This window comes from Loxodonta africana, chromosome 10, assembly GCF_030014295.1.
Source record: "Loxodonta africana isolate mLoxAfr1 chromosome 10, mLoxAfr1.hap2, whole genome shotgun sequence".
Taxonomy (NCBI): domain Eukaryota; kingdom Metazoa; phylum Chordata; class Mammalia; order Proboscidea; family Elephantidae; genus Loxodonta; species Loxodonta africana.
In genome coordinates, this window is record NC_087351.1 from 103,805,869 (window position 1) to 103,826,422 (window position 20,554).

The 20,554-nt window shown below is 47.1% G+C and overlaps 1 protein-coding gene across 22 annotated transcripts in view; it reads right to left on the reverse strand.

The window, feature by feature from the left end:
• The window catches only part of TTC7B (tetratricopeptide repeat domain 7B), a 312,659-nt gene that overhangs the window by 79,476 nt on the left and 212,629 nt on the right, over positions 1-20,554 (reverse strand). For all 22 annotated transcript variants that reach the window (XR_010323215.1, XR_010323214.1, XR_010323213.1 and 19 more), the window contains one exon: positions 4,944-5,060. Coding sequence is in view for 18 of the 22 variants with exons in the window: in XM_023546494.2 (XP_023402262.1) it covers positions 4,944-5,060 (117 nt within the window). In the remaining 4 variants the exon portion in view is untranslated. The remainder of the gene's footprint in view (positions 1-4,943; positions 5,061-20,554) is intronic.

Here is a 20,554-nt window from a genome sequence, read left to right on the forward strand (position 1 = left end):
TTTTCTAGGACATTGTATTCTTGGGCATCTCACATGGACCATCCATTCCCTTTCTTACCCCAGTTTCCTCATCTCTTCTTGGCCTGGCCCTTAGGCTGCCAGGAGCACCTCTCAAGGAGAGAGATCATTGGCAGGAACCTCTGATCCATGGCACGCAAGCTATAGACATCACACATCCAGGTAATTTCTGTTCTCCACAGGAATGAACATTGAGAGTAAACTATAATGACAGCTAAAGTTATCCTGGAAATTGGAAACTTCCCTTGGAAATCCTTCATTTGCCACAATCACACAGAGGCTAACACAAGAGGCCAGGTGGTAGAAGACCAGCAGTCAGAACCCTGGAGTTCTGCTGCAGCTGTATCTCCTCTCGGCTCCCGAACACTGCTGGGCACACAATAAACTCGAGTGTGAGAGAGGGGACTGGGATAAAAACCAGAGCAAGGAAAGGACGTCATGGGCAGGTGGGAGAGGGAGCTCCTCTTCTTCTCCAGGCCCAAGAGGCTTGAGGATAAGAGTCGAGTTCCTAACACCCTTGAGCCTCAGTTTTCTCATCAGTAAAATGGACATGATATGACATTGGCTGATGCTACTATGAAGGTGAGACAAGAAAATCTCTTGGGGGGAAAAAAAAAGCTCCACCGAAATGCCCATCAGTAAGAAATACAGTCTCCAACTTTCAGCTGGCGTTGGAGCAAGGGGTAGCTTTATGAAGTGACTGAAGCAGGGCTTAGGAAGAAAAATTTTTGTTCCAATCACTCGGAGATGTCAAGTCAGGGCTACAACCTCAGGGTCCAGGTGGCAGTGAAAGGAGGTGAAAGAAGTGATTGGTTAACAATAAAAATGAAGGAGAAGAGGTTGGTTGCCAACTAACTCAGAGAGGCAGCTTGCTGTGGTGGGGTGCTGTTAGACAGACCTGGGTCTGAACCACAGCTCTACTGCTTATTTAACTGGGAAAATTTACCCTCCTTGAGCCTAAATTTTATTTCTTTGTGAAGTGGAAACAACAGTAGCTATCTTGCAAGGCTAATGTAAGGACTGAAGAAAATGTGTAAGTGACCTAGCCCAGAGCTGGCCCAGAGGAGGCTCAATAAGTTTTGCTCAGCTGAAATGCTGTGACATGCAGCTCAGAGGCCTGCTGGGACCTTCTGCTGAGGCTCCCGTCAGGATCTTTTATTTTAAGCAGCCAAGTGGTCATCAGTTAGTTAGTCAACATGCACGAGAAGTGAGGGAGCTTTAGGCTTTACTAAGAGAGAGAAGACAACGCGTAAGACAGCTTTCTCCCCTAACTGCAAGCTGAACTGCAGACCGAAGGGAACAAAACCGGGCTTCTGAAATGACAAACACCTTGCCAAATGTGCCCCTGAGGAATGCCACCACCATTTTGCTCATAGCAAGGGTGCTTTCTCAGCAGCAGGAGGACTGCTGCTTGCAAGTTTCCCAGGCTCAGTTCAACATCTAGCTTACAGTGTGATTTCCTTCAAGCCAAGACAAAGAGGAGGCATGAGCTGCTGAGAACACGAAGCCAGGGTCGATCTGACCACTTGCTTCCTGCTACCTCTGCGCTGCCTCATCATCTGACCAGTCTGGGGGCCTGGAGACCCAGGAGGAGCTGCCTGGATTCAGGAGGGAGTGGGGAAGAGTGGGAGCTCTGGTGGGGCAGTGGTTAAGCATTTGGCTGCTAACTGAAAGGTCAGCAGTTCGGATCCGCCAGCAGCTTCTTGGAAACCCTATGGGGCAGTCCTACTCTGTCCTAGAGTTGCTGTGAGTCGGAATCAACTCAACGGCAGCGGGTATTTTGTGGGGGAAGAATGGGAAAACCTGGACAGGTTGAGCAAGGGTCCCACAACTGAGCATGCTGAAAAACAAGGGCGCCCTGAGGCAGGAAGTCAGTGCCCATCCACTCCAGGAAGACACAAAACTGCTTCCTACCAAAACGCTTTCTGCTCAGTTCTTATTTTTTAATTTTGAAGGCATGCTTCTCACATACAGTTTCCTGCAATTCTACCCTTTTCTAGAACCCTCTATGATGTGACTGTAGACTCCCGACTATTGGACAGTCCGCTGCCCTTCTCTAGAAAACTGCAGTGTGCTGGCCCTTCTTAAGACACAGCCCTTCCTTCTTTCAGCTTTATTCTATCACCAGGGTCGCTTCTTACCCCAGCATAATGGGGAGGATGCCTAAATCCTCACGTTGGTAAGGGCTACAGGAGAAACGTGTATTTATATCCCAGAGAACAAAAATAATGTTTAAAGAAAACAAACAGGAAGCTCCTTAATAAGGGGCTGCTAGATCCACCACCCCCTCTGTCAAGGCCTGGGGGAGCGACTCGAGGGAGTAAGACTGAGCAACCAATGGACCCTCTCCTTCCCCACCCCCAGACTCTGAGCCTGGAGCCAGGGTTCCTCCCTGCGCTGGCCCTGAGAGATCCTTCAGGAAATGGAGGAAGTATGGACACAGCCCAGGCATTTGGTTAAGTATTTTTCAGAAGCTTTCCAATTCTGCTATTTTTTTCTCCTCACATTCAATATTCTTGGTTGCTAAGTGGGAGGAAATGTGGGGAGGTGGGAGAGGTGTGGAAAACTGGCAATGTGAACGCTGATGGATTTATTTTCTCTTGTCTAAAGGGAGCACAGGCAAAGGAACGTGCTCCAGTGCTGTGCAGCCAGCTTGGGCTGCATCTCCCATTAGCTGGGTGATGGGATGAAGACTCTCCCCAAATCCTGCTGCTTCTGATAGGCCAAGGGTGGGAAGCTTTGAGGGGAGATAAATATGGGCATTGTCTATTTTTGCTCACAGGCTTAGAGAAGTAGATTTGTTTTCAGTTAAAATGATCTTTATTTTCAGAGCATACCCATGAAAGGAGGAAGCCAGTCTCACGATACCCACCGCACCCAGAGAATGATGGGAACGCAGGGCAATGGAGCAACTTGCCACAGGCAGTGGTGCTGGGCGGAGACTCTAGTCTCAAGTCTTGGAACTTGAGCTCTGCAAGGGGCTGTGTGGTTCCCTGGCAGGCAGGGAAAGTGCAGTGGTGGACTTTCTAGCCTGGGCTCCCTTGCCTTCTAGCTGCACTGCCTGTACTGCCTGTTGCTAGGGGCCCCTCCTTAACAGGGCTCTGGTTTTGAACACATTTTTTCTTTAACTGCAAATACTTTAATCAACCAATGTCTCCCATGGAATCCCACATTGACTTTGCTGCTCTTTCAATCCCATCCCACCCTTGTACACCCCAGGTCTGCACGCTGTGCCCACTGTGGCCAGCCTGCTCCCTGCCTCCTTTTGGGCTGGGCAAGCCACTCCCTTAGCGCACACCTTCGAACTCAATACACAAACGAGTTTCACATTTGAAGGCTCCTGACTCATGGGCAGGAATGAGCTGCCCATACACCGTGCTGTGAACTTGTGAAGTATTCTGAGTATATGGGCCGTGGAGTGAATTCACTAGAATCATTAGGTCCCTTTTCATTAAATTACTTCTTTCACAGAGCAGGGCACACATCAAAAAAAATTGTCCAAGGTTGGGAAATGGGCAAAATAGATTATTGGGCATCTTCCAGTGGAATGCTCCTTAGAAGTGAGGCTGGTGAGACTTCGTCTCACTTACTCTGGACATGTGATCTGGAAGGACCAATCCCTGGAGAAGGACATCATGCTTGGTAAACTAGAGAGTCCATGAAAAAGAGAAAGGCCCTCAACAAGATGGACTGACACAGTTGCTGCAACAGTGGGCTCAAGCATAGCAACAACTGCGAGGATGGCGCAGGACTGGACAGTGTTTTGTTCTGTTGTTAGCAGAGTCGCTATGACTCGAAGATGATGCTACAGCACCTAACAACATAACCACCAGTGGAAGGTGGGCTGTTGATTAGTAGACCCTCCTGGGGTTATCTGATTCTATGGACGTAAGCACATCTGACTGACTTCCTGTTGACTAGACTGTAATGTATCCCCGTAGGAGCAAAAATTAACCTGTAGAAAACTAATAGTAACAGTAAGGCATATAAATTTTGTCTGGTAAGGAGTCCTGGTAATACAGTGGTCAAACACTTGGCTGCTAACCAACAAGTCAGCGGTTTGAACCCAGCAGCCGCTCTGCAGGAGAAAGATGTGGCAGTCTGCTTCTCTAAAGATTACAGCTTTGGAAACCCTATGGAGCCGTTCGACTCTGTCCTATAGGATTGCTATGAGTCGGAATCGACTCGACGGCAACAGGTCTGGTAGAGAAATAGTTGATTCCTCCCCACCCCTACATGTGCAGAAAAGATAACCCTAAGCAACACATTTCACTGCCCTGTAGGATATTATTTTTTCATCTAGTTGCAAGTTCATCTTGCCTATCTGTCTGTCTGTCTATCTATCTGTTTTTTGACAAAGTGTTCTTTGAACAGGTCTCAACATTTTACTTGTGCCCTCAAGAGTTAATGAAGTAAATAAAGTCTTTGCCATGTATTATTTTCTATTTGTCTGAGTCATGACTATAACTTTTTGAAAAGGAGGCTTTATCATGCCATGGCGATTTCCCCTCTCCTTAGTGGGATAGAGCCTGTCGTCTTTTACTGTTACTGTTAAGAAGCCCATCTGAAACATGTAACTGACTAGGCTATCCATAAACCATTGGAAAGGTGATGAGAATTGCCAAAGAGGGTAAGTAACTGGCTGGTAGAGAGAAATCAGATCAAGGTGAATTGTGAACTGAGCCTAGAGGGCCACCATGGCAGCAAAGCAAAAGAAACCTACAATTTGGAGGCTTCGTCAGCCACTGGGAGAAAATTCCCTTAAAAAAGGAGCTTGAGGCCCCACTGTTACCATCTGCCACTCCTGGGGACTGGAGGTGCACCAGGTGGTAGAGCTCATGGCTGCCAAATGCCAATCAGAGATGACCCTGATAGGCGGGGGCACATGCAAACACCACGCAAAACAGGCACTGCTGGCCTCTTACCTGGGGTTGGTTAGGTTGTAGCAGGATTTCCATATCTGTAACATGTGCTTACAGGTGAGGAGCGCCTCGTCCGGGCCCCGGCACAGTGACTCCAACTTCACTTTGGAGAACAGTAGTCTACGGTGGAGAGACAAAGGGAGAAAACACAGCTCACGCCAGAGTCCCACCAAGCCAACACAAAGTAGTCTGACTTCGAGCTGGAGACTACTGTACTTGTTTTAGGCAGGAGATATCCAAAGGCTTGGTCCAAGGGCAGCAGGTGGGAGCAGGGCCGAGGGTTCCAGAACTCCCAGATCAACAGATGGCTTTGCTTAAATTAAGTCTGGCCTCTAAGGTAGATTTCAGTACCACATGACTATGGGTGGTCAGGTTAAAAGCATTAGAATGGCTCCTTTTACTCAGGACACAGGGACTTTGTGAAGAGCATGGTTTTTGGAACAAAACCAATTTTGTTGTGAAACTTCAAATATTCATTAAAAGTGAATCTGAATTTATTTACAAAATTACACAAGTGTTGTGACTCAGTTGATGTAAATATCTATACATAGCCTTCCATGGTTATTCTCATTCTGGGAAGGTGAATGAATCTGCTGAGCTTCGAAAGACTTAACTGAGGCACATGCAGAAAGATGGCATTGGGCTAAGGTCCTCTCCCCTTTAGCGTTCCCCAGGTCTGCTTTTTAGGGGCTGGGCCTTCACAAACTCACTCCATAATCACAAGGTGTCTCTTCCCTATTTTTGTTACCACCAATACTTTCATTCTCCATCCAGACCTTCTGAGCACTACACTTAGAACCTTCTCTCTCTCTCAGCCCCTCAGTTATCCCATTCCCAAAGTCTACTTATGTCTCTATGCTACGTCTCTAGACAGCCCTCTCCGTCCCCAGGCTCACCACCACTACCCTAGTAAAGGCTCCAGAATGAGCCTAGAAACCTTTCTAATGGTCTTCCTGCCCCCTGACTTCCCCTAAGAAATCTTGTCACAAAGATCTCCAAAATTAATTTTCATTCCCAGCTCAAGAAGCTATAATGATTCCTTTCTGTCTCTAATACTAAATCCAAATTCCTTATCTAGTCCTTTGAGGCCCTCCTGCAACTGGCCACTCCTATTTTACTTCACCAATACGATTCTGGGCCACACATACTATTAGACCCCTTACTCCTCCCAATACAATTCACTGGCCAAACACTACGTGCTTTCCTAACTCTATGACTACACATGCCATGTCCTCAATCTTCCCAAGTTCAATTAAGTCTTCCACTGATATAACATTTATTTCTTTATCTTCTCTACTCAGTATGTACCACAGTAGCTGGTATTTGTTGTTAATAATAATAATAAAAAGCAAAAGCAAAAGAGGAACTACTATTTATTAAAGGCCTGCTGTGCCAGGCCTTGTGTTGGCCACTTTACATAGAATATCTCATGGGATCCATGTAACAACCTTTCTAGGTAGGTCGTCTTTATCTCCCCTCAATAGACAAGGGGACCTAGGTGTTTCCTTTGGTTGTTTTCTTGAAGAAGAACCCTAACATCTCTCTCTCTCTCTCTGTCCATACTTCCACAGTGCTAGAATTGTGCTGTGAAGTCAAAGAGTATTAAATCAGCATCTGCTCACTGGCTATCTTCTCTATAAACCATGGAAGAAAGAGAGGTATTTCCAGTGATTTAAGTTAGATATAAATACGTTTACATGATGAGTCTCATCCTGTGAATTCCTCAACCATGCACAATGTAGAGTCCTCATTCAAAGACATTTCAAGAGGAAAGTCTCTTTTTTCTCTGTGTGAGATCAAATGAGGGTGGTCCTAACCAGTCACTGCCCAAGCTCAGGAATGGGTCAGCACCAACCACTCCCTCTAAATGGGACACAGGAAGTTTGATGCTGGAGGCTTCTAGTGGGGTAAGGTCTGCAGCCTCCTCAAGCCTGGGCCTGCAGCAGCTGGGCCTGATGGGATGGAAGACCAGGCAATGTGAGGGATACTGTCCTTGATCTATCTACAGTCAGGTGGGCATAAAGAGCACAAGGCCAGACGTGAGAACTGGGCTCAGCTTCTGCCCAAAAAGATCTCAAGAATGGCAACTCCCCTGAAACCTCTCCAGGACCGCCTATAGAAATGGCAGCCATCCAGGGTATCTCAAGGGGTTTTTAAGGAGCCAAGAAGCAGACTCCTGCTCATGTCTTCATGAATCCATAACATGCATGGTAGGAGTGCTTTTCCACCAGACTCTCCTACCAAATGAGGGTCAATGGGAGACAGGACACAAAGGACGGAGAAGCTGCCAATGGCCACCTGTCAGCATTTGGTGGAGAACTACTGGGGGGCCCAGAGCCCTTCCTGGATGAGGCGATTACCAAGCAGTTGCAGCCAGGGAAGACCCCACCTAGGACTCAGTGAGGCCACACAAGTGCCAATGTTAAGTCTCTGGGAGGCACAATGAGTCCCTCTAGCTTAGCCAAGCTCGGAGCTTGCCTGCCCCAGGGAAGGCATGCAGGTGGTGGGAAAGGTCCCCCAGCACACAAGCAGGAGTGTGGCGGTAATTACCCATGGTTCCTTTAACTGTACCCAAAGTACAAAACGCCAGAGCTCATCTCTAAGCTGCAGTTTGGGGAAAAGTTCTGTACAAGGCTTCCTGGCTTGAAAAAGAACTTCTAATTAACATGAAATAACAGCTTTCAAACACTTGACTCAGGATATGCAGTTGAGAAGGTGTGGGCTGAATTCAAGAGAGCCAGACAGGAAGAACAATAGTCGAATCGCTGAGCACAATTGATGGAAAAGGCACCTGGAAGTGAAGCGGGAGGAACGGCATGAAAGAGAGACGGGCAGAAAAAGGGAGCTGGAGAGCCCCGGTGTGGGAGGACAACTGCCAGCCTCGCGGCCATGACGCAGGTATTCCCAGTACAATGGGCAGGAAGACCTTGCCAGGCCGACTCTGGCCCTCCTTCGAATGCACGTATAAAAGCAGGAGCTGCCTCCAAGACACGGTGCCTCTTTTCACCATTTCCCAAACTTCAGCTTGTTCATGAAGCAGAAAACAATACTGCTAACAGAACAAGTGATACTTGCCATCGTGTTTGCTGAACCTTGCTCACATATTTCAAGATTGTTCGAAAACATCTGGCTGGGTGTATGCTACATCAGCAGAGAAATGAAGAGTACACAGCGATTCACATCAATTTGCTGCACTCGATGTCCAAAGATTTGATGGATTTGATCTACCAAGGAAATCCTTAGGCAAAAACCAAGTTATGAAAAAACCTGGGATCAAAGGGCCTTTAATATGTTTCAGTATGTGTAACTGTCAACCTTGTAAAGAGGGCGGAGGAGACACCCGGGCCAAGAGATCACACTGGCTGCACCACCCAAGTCCAACCATAAATGAAGCAAGATGTTTCTCCAGAAGTCTGAGAAGAAGCCACATGCTGGGGGAAATGATCTTTTCCTACCCCCTACACCTAGTTCAGAGTCCTGGTGGCACAGCAGTTAAGAGCTTGGCTGCTAACCAAAAAGTCGGCAGTTCGAATCCACCAGGCAGGCACTCCTTGGAAACCCTATGGGGCAGTTCTACTCCATCCTGTAGGATCACTGTGAGTCAGAATCGCCCTGAGGGCAAGGGGTTTGGTTTGGTTTTGGTACAACTGATTCAAAGTATATTAACCTAATTGTTAAAAAATAAATATTTATTACCAAAATGCACAAACACCAGAACAGAACTAGATAACGGGGAGCTCCTAAAAATCAAACACCTATGCTCACCCAAACACTTCACCAAAAGAGTAAAAAGATAACCTCCATACTGGGAAAAGTTCTTAGCTATGACATTTCCGATCAGCGTCTGATCTCTAAAATCTACATGATACTGCAAAACCTCAACTACAAGAGGACAAATAACCCAATTAAAAAATGGGCAAAAGATATGAACAGGCACTTCATTAAAGAAGACATTCAGGCGGCTAACAGATACAATGAGGAAATGCTCAAGATCACTAGCCATTAAAAAAAAAAAATAAGACTACAATGAGAAGCCATCTCACTCCAACAAGGCTGGCATTAATCCAAAAAACACAAAATAATAAATGTTGGGGAGGTTGTGGAGAGACTGGAACACTTATACACTCCTGGTGGGAATGTAAAATGGTACAACCACTTTGGAAATCGATTTGGTGCTTCCTTAAAAAGCTAGAAATAGAACTACCATACGATCCAGCAATCCCACTCCTTGAGAAATAAGAGCCTTTACATGAACAGATATATGCACACCCATGTTCACTGCAGCACCGTTTACAATAGCAAAAAGATGGACACAGCCAAGATGCCCATCAATGGATGAATGGATAAATTATGGTGTAGTCACACGATGGAATACTACCCATCAATAAAGAACAATGATGAATCCGTGAAACATTTCATAACATGGAGGAATTTGGAAAGCATTACGCTGAGTGAAATCAGTCAGTTGCAAAAGGACAAATATTGTATGAGACCACTATTATAAAAACTCAAGAAATAGTTTAAACAAAGAAAATATTCTTTGATGGTTACGAGAGGGGGGAGGAGGGAGGGAGAAGGGTATTCACTAATTAGGTAGTAGACAAGAACTAATTTAGGTGAAGGGAAAGATAACACACAATACAGGAGAGGTCAGCACAACTGGACTAAACCAAAAGCAAAGAAGTTCCTGAATAAACTGAACACTTCGAAGGCCAGCATAGCAGGGGTGGGGGTTTGGGGACCATGATACTGGTGAGGAGGGAGTTTCCTGGGTAAAGTAGACACATGAGACTACGTGGGCAGCTCCTGTCTGGAGGGGAGATGTGGAGGCCGAGGGGGACAGAAGCTGGCTGAATGGACTCGGAAATACAGGGTGGAGGGAAGGAATGTGCCATTTCATTAGAGGGAGAACACCTAGGAGTATATAGCAAGGTGTTTATAAATTTTTGTATGAGAGACTGACCTGATTTGTAAACTTTCACTTAAAGTGCAATAAAAATTTTAAAATAAAGAAATATTTTGTTTAGAGAATCTCTGAAAACGTACAGGAAATTAATAAAGACTACAATCATACGCATAGAAGAACCTTGCTAACATACCAAACTGACTACAACCCTGATAACCATGCCTCTGCTTCACCCACAGGATGAAGCCCAAATTTATCACCAGGAACAATGTCTTTCAAGATCCACCTCCCGCCCACAGGCTTAGCTTTGGTCTGTCCACTGCCCTCCACGTACATCTACCACTCTAGCCACAACCAGCTTCCCCCATGATCCACTCTCCGTCATGCCTCTGGGTCTTTGCACAGGCTGTTCCCTGTGTTTTAAATGCCTTCTCCACCCATTTCCACCTTTTAAGCACCTACTCATCCTTCAAGATTCAGGTTAAATAGCATCCCCCCAATGAAGCTAGCCTTAAATAATAGGAGTTGAACCTCCCAAATGGAAATGCATCACAGAAAACCCAAGAGCTCACATCTGTGGAATCACCAGCCATAGCTGGAAGCGTTTGCTTTCCAGGTAACTGAAATGATAACAACAATAACAGCAGCTGCTGGATATTTCAAATATTTAATCACCGGTTCTTACAATAACCCTATGAATTAGGTTGTGATTAAGTAGCCTGCCCAAGTTGACCTAGCTAGTGATTAAGCAAAAAAAAAAAAAATCCATTGCTGTTGGGTTGATTCCAACTCATAGCGACCCTATAGGGCAGAGTAGAACTGCTCCATAGGGTTTCCAAAAAGCGCCTGGTGGATTCGGACTGCTGACCTTTTTGTTAACAACCATAGCTCTTAACCACTACACCACCAGGGTTTCCAGCTCTTGATTGGTATACAGAAATTTAAGCCCAAATCCATCTCACTCCAAGGCACCAAACTCGACACAGAGAAGAATGACTTAAAACACTCTAACAGCGACACTAATCTATTGCTAAATATTTAAAGGGAGCCCTGGTGGTGCAATGTTTAAGTGCTCAGCTGATAACCGAAAGGTCAGTGGTTCGACCCCACCAGTAGCTCTGTGGGAGAAAAGACCCAGCAACCTGCTGCCTCTGGTAATGATTACAACCTCAGAAACCCTATGGGACAGCAGTTCTACTCTAACATACGGGGTTGCTTTGAGTCAGAATGGACTCGACAGCAGCTAACAATGACAACAACAAATACTTAAATCTGCAAAGATCTGTGTTAGATGCCATGTGGAATACAAAGTGGTATAAAAGACAGTTCCTTGCCCTAAAAGAACTTAGGTCCAATTGGGAGAAAAGACCTAACTGTCAATATTAGGCAGGATTTCTGGTTCGGGATAGACTACGGCCCTGGAAATTGGATAGGACTATACAAGAGCAGGAGTCCTGGTGGTGCAGTGGCTAAGAGTTAGGGCAGCTAATCAAAAGGTCGGCAGTTTGAATCTACCAGCTGCTCCTTGAAAACACTATGGGGCAATCTGTATACCAATCACTACTCTGTTGTATTGGGCTGTGATAAGTCGGAATCAACTCCATGGCAAAGGGTTGCGTTTGGTTTGCTACAAGAACAGGATCTTAGGCTGCTGGGGTGTCACCACTAGGAAATACCATAGATGATTCTTCAAAAAATGACCGCATTTGCATGTGCTTTTGTGACCTGCCTCTTTCATCCAAAAATGTGGTGCATATAAAATTCTGGTGATTTGAAGGATCTAGTTAACCATGTCTTGCTTTTCATTAAAACTAATAGAAATAATGTTTCCCTTATTTCTGGAATGGTTAAAAGACTCCAGAGATTACTTGAAATAACAAATGTGTTTGGCTCTGCGCAGAGCTTAGAAAGCAGCCATGGCTGCCCCTGGTGATGCCCTGGGGCACACGTGGTGTGACTGTCCATCACTCACTGCAGGGACATACCAAAGTGGCATTTTATCAGACCAGTGATAATGTCTGATGACTTTCCTAGCCCTGGAAACCCCCCTACTTCCAGACCCTGGTGTCTAGCACATCACTCTAGTTTAGCTGATATATACGGGATGTAAGAGTATTTCAGAGATGGGGCACTGAAAGGTAAAATTCAGTCTAATGTAATATACACATGATACTTGATGAACACAGACATATAGACAAAGTTCTCTGGGAGCACAAACAGAAGTAGATAAATTCTGGAACTCTTCCAGCACCCCTCCCACCCTAACTGTGAAAATCCCCCTTTCTGATGTCTTCCATGCCCCTCATCCCCAGGCAGAGCACCAGGAGCACACAGGTGGGGAGGTGTGAGTGTCCACGGTGAGTTCAAGGGATGGTGGCTTGAGTCTGGGACTCATAGAGTTGAGGCCTGGGTAAGGCCAAAGGGTTGGTGGTGCTGTTAGCTGCCATCGAGTCAGCTCCTGACTTATGGCGACCCCATGCACAATGAAATGAAATGCTGCCTGGTCCTATGACTTCCCCATTATTGGTTGTAGACTGGACCACTGTGATCAACAGAGTTTTCATTGGTTGATTTTTAGGAGATTGCCAGGCCTCTCTTCCTAGTCTCCTAATCTGGAAGCTCCACTGAAATTTGTTCAGCATCACAGAAACCACCACTGGCAGATGGGTGGTGGCTATGCCATGAGGTACACTGGCTGGGAATCGAACCCAGGTCTCCTGCATGCAAGGTGGGAATTCTACCACTCAACTACCCCTGCCCTGGCTCAAAGGGCAGATATTTCTAAATTCTGGAATTTAATTTGCCTCACAAAGCTTCCTGCTGAAGAACTCTCAATGAAAATAAATTAGAAAAGTTTAAGAAATACTACAGTCATAATTCCCTCCAATCTCATTTGGCAGTATAAGACCTGCTTTCATTAAGTGCATCAAGGAAGGAAATACACATATTAACACACAAATTACACAAAACCCTCACTAATGAGCTGATCTGTGACTGCTGCACTCACGGCAGCTGATTTAGTACTAACATCATGGGAACCTTGAACGTTTGGTATTCTGTGCTGAGCTGTGTTTATGAGCTCCTGGGCTCAGCATGCCAGGGGCCCGCTCTTTGTTTCTCTCCTGAATGTAGGCAGGGATGCCAAACAGCTGTGCAGAAAAGCACGTGGTATCTGCCCAAATAGGGCCATGGTCATGGGGCCTTGTGTACCCTCCCCATCTCCTGGCTTCAGGGGAGGCTGTCTTGAGAGCTTGAGTGGGGCTGGCTGCCAAACACCTAAAGGAGAGTATCTGTCACCAGGTAAAGGAAATGGGAGATCAGGCCAAGGTGGGAGACTGAGAGGGACCTAAATGTGCTGGACTGAAATTATAAATTGAGAAGATGGCTAGGCAGTAGACAGATCAGAATGGCAAGAGAAATCAAAAGAAATGTGCCAGAATCCTGTGGTGACTAGGAGGAACCGGAAATTTAAAGCCAGATGAGTCAGCTGGGAACAAAGTCAGAAGGGGAACAAGCAAAGAGCAGACATGTGAGGCCATTGCTGCTCAGAGGGAGAGGGCTGCTGTCAGGCTCCCCACAGAGGGGAGCCAGGGGCTCGTTCAGGGGCCATAGGCCCGAAGGAAATGCATCTCAGTTCCTGGGCACCCACATGGCTGATGGCCTACTGTGTGCTGGCGCTGGAGCCACTGCTCTGCTCTCTGGGCTTCCAAAGAGGTCCAATCCTGGAAAGGGCTGTTCTCTGAGTCACCCTGTCATTGAAATCAGGCCTGTAGCTGGCCTGATGGCCAGCAGGTGAGCCTACCATGCTAGTTTACAGCTGTGTCCTGAGGCCCTTCTAATGGCAACTGAAAGGGTTTCGTGTGACTGTTCCCACTAGGTACTGAAACACCCGTGGGGCCTCACCAATGGTGACTATTCAGCAAGTGGCACCGAATGAATGTATAATCCCTAACTGTTATGCAGGAAGTATACAATCTCTTAGATCTTCTGGCTTACCCAGCTGCTGTACTGACCTGCTGCTCACTGGCTCATTAGAAAAAAAATCAGATTTTTCCAATTAACCCAAAGCTGGAAAAGGTCTTGAGAGGCGTTCTAATGCTTTGCTACTAGGAGTGTGGTTGGCAGCAGGATCTGGGAGCCTGTGAGGGAGAAATGCAGACTCTCCAGCCACCCCAGGCCTCCTGAGCCAGGATATGCAAGAGTCCCAGGTGATGCATATGCACCTGAAAGTTCAAGCACCAGTCCAGCTCATGGCTCTCCACCCTAACCTACAGACGTCTGATTTCTTTTTCAAAGACTTCCAGGGAAAAGAGCCCCTGCACTTAGGAAATTCTACCTGGTGTTTATTTCAGTCCAATAAGAACTTGGGGAGCATGTGGGATGATTTTTATTTTTAAGTCCAGTGGAAATTCTGAACAACAATTTATATGAAGTTATGTACAAGGGGCATCCCCGCCTGTGGTCCTGGACCCAGAGGAATTCTCCTGGGTCTGATGGCTGCGCTTTAACCCTGCGCTCCAGCCCTGTCCAAGTCTGCCATGTGTGTCTCTGGTGATAGACTACCAGGGTGGCCACTCGCATCATCACCCATGTAAAGGGCACCTCCTGGAGTCTGCAAAGCACCAAGAAATTGTCCCATTACCACGGTGGCTCCTTTTTAGGGGTCAGATACTCAAATGTCTTCTAGACCCAGGCAGGCAAATAAGAGCTGGGTTCAAGACACCGAAAACCAAAACACCAAACCCATTGCCACTGAGTCAATTCCAACTCATAGAGACCCTACAGGACAGAGTAGAACTGCCCCATAGGGTTTCCAAGGAGTGACTGGTGGATTTGAACTGCTGACTTTTTGGTGAGCAGCCGAACACTTAACCACTGTGCCATCAGGGCTCCAAATACAACGCCCAACAGGAAGTGCTTGGAATTGTGCCTGCCTCCCCTCTTGTTGTTGCGTGCCATCGGGTCGATTCTAACTCATAGTGACCCCATGTGACAGAGCAGAACTGCCCCATAGGGTTTTCTTGGCTGTAATCTTTCAGGATCCCTGGCGGCATAATGGTTAACAGCTGGGCTGCTAACTTAAAGGTTGGCAGTTTGAACCCACCCAGGGGCTCCTCTACTTCCGTAAAGATTATTGTTGTTGGGTGCCATCCAGTTGATTCATAGCGCCCTGTAAGACAGAGTAGAACTGCCCCATAAGGTTTCCCAGGCTGTAATCTTCACAGAAGCAGATCGATAGGTCTTTTCTCCTGCAGAGGGGCTGGTGGGTTCAAATAGCAGACCTTTCTGTTAGCAGCCGAGTGCTTAACCACTGTGCCACCAAGGCGCCTTCTGCTTCCCCTGTAAAACCAAATATTTTTGAAACATGTGCTGGCCTAACAGCACTCTACTACAGGACATCAGCTCACAGGATGCCAGTCGGAAAGCCCTAGTCTTCAAGCTTTTCAGGGATCAAATCTGAGTGCCTGGTTTCCTTGACAAAAACCGAAACATCTGCTGACCACTGGTCAGTTTGTCAACAGAACCACCCAAGGAGGGTGTGAGGGGTACAGCTCTTCTCACAAGTGCTTCTCCTCTGGGAACAAAGCCCTGTCGGGTAACTGACCCAGGTGGTTCACTGGTAAATTTGTGTCTGGGAGTTACTTAACCACCACGGGAGGAAAGAAACCTGACCACTTTTAATGCCTATGGTCTATCAGGAAGAAGACGCCCCACAATGTGCTGGCCCACTTGGAAGGTCAAGCACCATTTCTCACACTTTGGTTTCATGGTCGTGAGAGTGAGAGTTTCATTAACCGCCCAGATCTGTGTGTTCAGGGGGAAATGGAGGCCACACTTACTTAGCGAAAGAGAGGTTCTCAGTGCCAAGAGATATCAGGAGCAGGTGCCTCGTTCTTTAGAGCTTCGTGGCCCCTGAGCCCTAGTTGGAGGCTGTACGTGAGAGACAGCCGTCTCTGACGATTCAGTTGCGCCTCTTGATACCCTAATCCTGCCTCCTCTTTATGTCAGACAGGGACTCCTGCCAGATCCCATATCAGTTACATTTTGCCTCTCCTTTCAGTCAAAGTGTCAACAATCTGGAATACTCCCCCAACCTTCTAGCAGTATTTTTAGAACAAACAACTGACATATTTAGCTGAAATAAATCACCTCAATAAACCCTGGTTTGGCTCATTTTTGCTCCTGCTTCATCTATTAATCTCCACTCTGATTACTGTCCAGGAGCCAGCACCCAGACTGGAAAAAACCTGGCAGTGGCGTCACTAGGCTTGGTGTCACCCAGTGCGGTAACTCATGGTATCACTCCTCCCCCATGGGCCTCCGCCCGTACCAGACCACACAGAGTCTTCAGTCATGTTTTTTGTATTAACGTTACCCGTAAATCATAACTCCTGTATATCACTCCTTCTTTTCCTTTAGTTACTACTTTATTTTCGAAAAAGTTACTGATATCAGTTCACAAATACTAATTATCACAATAATGTAGCTAAAACACCAGAAAATTTGACATAATCAAACCAAAAACCCACTGCCGTCGAGTCGATTCCGACTCATAACGACCACAAAATCAGAGACTACGAAAAACACTGGCCACAGTGAAAATAATAGCGTGTGCTTGTAGCACGTGCAGATGAAACCACGTGATTCGAAACGTCATTGTAATTGGGCAATAATGACAGCGCTGACCTGAGCACATGAGGAGGTTCAAAAAACAAATTAGCATATAGAGTGTTAGCCTTGTAGGTATACTGATACATGTAAGCTGGGCTTGTGAAAAATGTTTTTGTTGGTATAACTAACAACAAGGATATTTTTATAAAAAATAATAAATTTCTGCTGAAATATTTCACAAAAATTTTATGGACAGTCACTTTGGTGTCACCCCGTCTGACAGTGTCACCTGGAACAGTTTACACCCCCTGCACCCACCTTGCGACACCGCTGTAATCTGGACAGTTCGAACTCAAAACACCTCCAAAGCACACTGCCCATGTTTCAAAAGACTGCCCCTGCTCCCTGAGCCTGACGTTTTTTTAAAAGGAGCCCTTTCATTTAATGCTATCCATAAAGCAACAGGCTGTCCTTGGGTGGCGTAAATGGTTAGCGTGCTCAGCTGCTAACCAAAAGGCTGGAGGTTTGAGTCCACCCAGAGGCACCTCAGAAGAAAGGCCTGGCAATCTACTTCTGAAAAAAATCAGCCATTGAATACAGTTCCACTCTGAGACCCATGGGGTTGCCATGAGTAGGAATGGGCTAGACAGAAACTGAGTTTTTGACAGAGAATCCACATGAACAGTCCTAAGTATTTACCGAGTGCTTTTTCTCTGCCCGTAGGGGTTAGGGGCTGAGTGGTGCAAAGTAAGTAGGAGGCAGAGAACCTGCCCGCGGGCTGCTGGTAGATGAGCTGGTGAGCAGGTGCCATTCATACAGGAAGTGCCTTTCGTTTAGGAAGTGCCAAATGGCCATCTGGTAAGTACATGTGTGAACAGGAAATGTTCGAAAGCAAGTCTACCCATCAAACTACTCTGGCTCTTAAAAGAAATCTATTCTCTCTGAACCATTGACCCATTTGGCAATGTTATGGATTGAATTGTGTCCCCCCAAACTATGTGTTGTAAATCCTAATCCCTATACCTGGGGAGGTAATCCCATTTGGGAATAGGGTTTCCTTTGTTATGTTAATGAGGCCATATCAGTGTAGGGTGTGTCTTACGCCAGTCACTTTTGAGCAGGTCAGGCACAGAAGCAAGGACTCACAGATGGGGAAGATAGATGCCAGACAAAGATCGCCAAGGAACCCAGGAACAGAACCTGAAGAGAGATAAGGACCTTCCACCGTAGCACTTAACCGCTACTCCACCAGGGTTTCCATTTCAGCAGCATTAAAAAACTAAGACAGGTAATTTCTAAGATGGGGAAACGGGAACAGAAAGCGAGAGTTCTCCTGCTGACCCGCCTCTCCCAAAGGGCCAACTTTCTAAAGATTTCCCTGGATTATTTCATTCTTTATTTCTGACTTGGCCCCCAGGACCCTGACTTCCACATACTCCCAAGCCTGAGAATGGGCGCTCGAGCTGAAGAACTAAGGCATTGGGGTCCATTTCAGTGGACAACAGATGCCAACAGTGGGAATCCTCTAATCACCTAGACCTAGAAGAGGGTCCAGGCCAGGATGTGACATGATCTCAAAGGACCCCGTGAAGTTCTGTAACGTAAAGTGCCAAATGCTACCATGGGTGGCAACTCAGAGCAGGAAGCTCTGCTTGTCTTGGCCACAGAGACGTCAAGATTCCCAGGAGCTGGGTTCCCACATGGAAGTGAATGAAAAGGCACCTTCCGCTCAAAGTCAGGAAGGGAGCCAGGAAGGAAGGAACCCGCCGGCTGCTGGGAAGATGACCCGGCGCACTGGGACCAGAGGTGGGTGATGGGTTTCTCTGGGACCGAACGCAACTGTGTGTGTGCACCAGAACCCTGCTCCTGTGGCTCCTGGTCTGCTCTGTGCTCCTTACATCCCATGTCTTTACCTCCTATGTGTTCTCACTGAGTATAGCAGGAAGCGTTCAATTTGGTTTGGGTTTCTTGGCTCATTTCAGCTGTGCTAAGGGAGGCCAGTCCATGCCTGGGCTGGAGCTCTAAAGCAGGGAGCCCTGCTCCAGAAGGTGAGGGTGGCAGCAGCAGTGGGATCTTTATTTCCCCTGAGGCACTTATCACCCTCCACTGTAATTCTGCCTCCACTCTGAGTGTGAGCTGTGTGGAGGTGGGGACTGTGCTCTATTCGTCCTTGGGTCTCCAGAGCCCGGAACAGCTCTTGGTGGACAGCAGGGAATCTCTGTTAGCTGGTGGAATGGATGGATGGAAAGGCCCTGGGGGAGGAGAAACCAAAGAACAGATGGCATCTGGTTGCTGGTTCTAGTCCCATTGCCCCCCAGAGCATCTTTGGAGGTGGTTGGTTTGGGAGTTGTTTCCCTCGTGGTTTCCAACATCACTGCACTTCAACTTGAACATTCCTGCCAGCCTCACAGCTCTGTGTCAAGAAGCCGTAGAGGTCAAATGCTTTGATTCAGGATAAGAGGGATGTTCTCCCTGATGTCAGTGTCCTCAATTCATTTTTTTCAGCTAGAGGTTGCCAATTAGGAATGCGTGGTTTGGGGCTGCCCAGCCCAGAGACAGATTAGCTTCGGATACACAGCGTCTCCCCCACAGCCCTCCCATGAGAGAGGGCTATCTCTCCAGGGAAGCAGCAACCATACTAGGGAAACACACCAGGAAATTGGGGATGTTGGTGTGGGCATTCTTGCACAGCAGAGACAGGCCCAAGCTTGCTTTTAGCTCCAAGAGTTCTGAGCCTCCATATCTGATCCATGCAAAGGGCTTCAGAAGACTAACTTCCAAGGCATCTCAAAAGGGCTCTCAAAGCAATCTGAAGGGCCAGACCTCTTGTCACCCAGATTCAATGCCTTTCATCAATGACCCTGAGACTTCACCTTGGGGCATTTCTGAAGGATAGATGGCATTCTGTTAACAAGAGGTATGGATACCCAAGCCCAGGATGGGTGGTAGGGAAATAATCAGTCCCACCCACGCTATTAATCTGTCCTAGATTCTCTCCTTCTCCCTTAAGAGGGGATGTCAGGCATGACGCAGGCAAGATCTTCATTTGGACAAGGCAGCAGCAGGGACAGGCAGGTTTTCTCTTGGAGGAGGGTGGGGGCGGTGAAGAGCAGACTCCACAGGCCACGAGCGCTCAGAGCCGCTTCTGTAGGAGGCCTGCTGAAAGGCACTGTGAGGTGACGTTGCAAGTGATGCTGCAAACCTGCTAGTCACTCACTGCCTGTCCTCAGCCGAACACCCCAGGCTATCTCCTCAGCCCTGCAAGATGCCCTGCTGTGGCCTTTGTTCTGGGGTCTCAGTTCCAGACTGACATTTGGTTTTTTATGAGCCTTCTTTTCCAAAGTAGGGAAGGGCCCAGGCCAGTGCCGCCCCCAGCTGGACACGTTTTCCGGGCCTGTAGCACCTGCACTCCCAAACGACGCTGATAGCTGTTCTCTAAGCGGAGCGCCTGTGAGGCCTTTTACTTGGTCTCTTTTATTTATAAAGTTTTTGAAAGGATAATGAAAGTGGTCTCTAACCAAAGCTAAACCCAGTTAGCTCTGTTCCTACATGCAGAGACTCCAGAGCCCTGGGCTGCCTCTGGGGCTCCTGAGTGCATCTCTGATGGAGCAGCCACTGCCTGGGCTCCTTGAAGAAATGGAGCAATTCCATGTGCCTCCTGGCAGCTGGTGTCCAGCTCAGCCTTAGAAACCTCTCCACATGATAACGCCTGGCACAGAGACTAGTGAAATGACACAAAACTACCCAAGGCAGTGCGTACTACAAATAATTACTTTCTGGGCACTTGGAATAAGGAGTAGATGGTCCTCATTAGCTAAAACAATTTAAAATTTCTAAAATAAAGCCAGCCTAATTTTATACACACAGATACATAAAACTCAGCTCTTATTAAGGAAGGCATAAAAAACTAAACCTGATGCCGCTGAGTCAATTCCAACTCATAGAGACCCTATAGGACAGAGCAGAGCTGCTCCACAGTTTCCAAGGAGTGGCTGGTGACCTTTTGGTTAGCAGCTGAGCTCTTAACCACTGCACCACCAGGGTTCCAAGGAAGGCACAGTGTAGTGAAAACAGGAATGTATCCAGATACATGAGC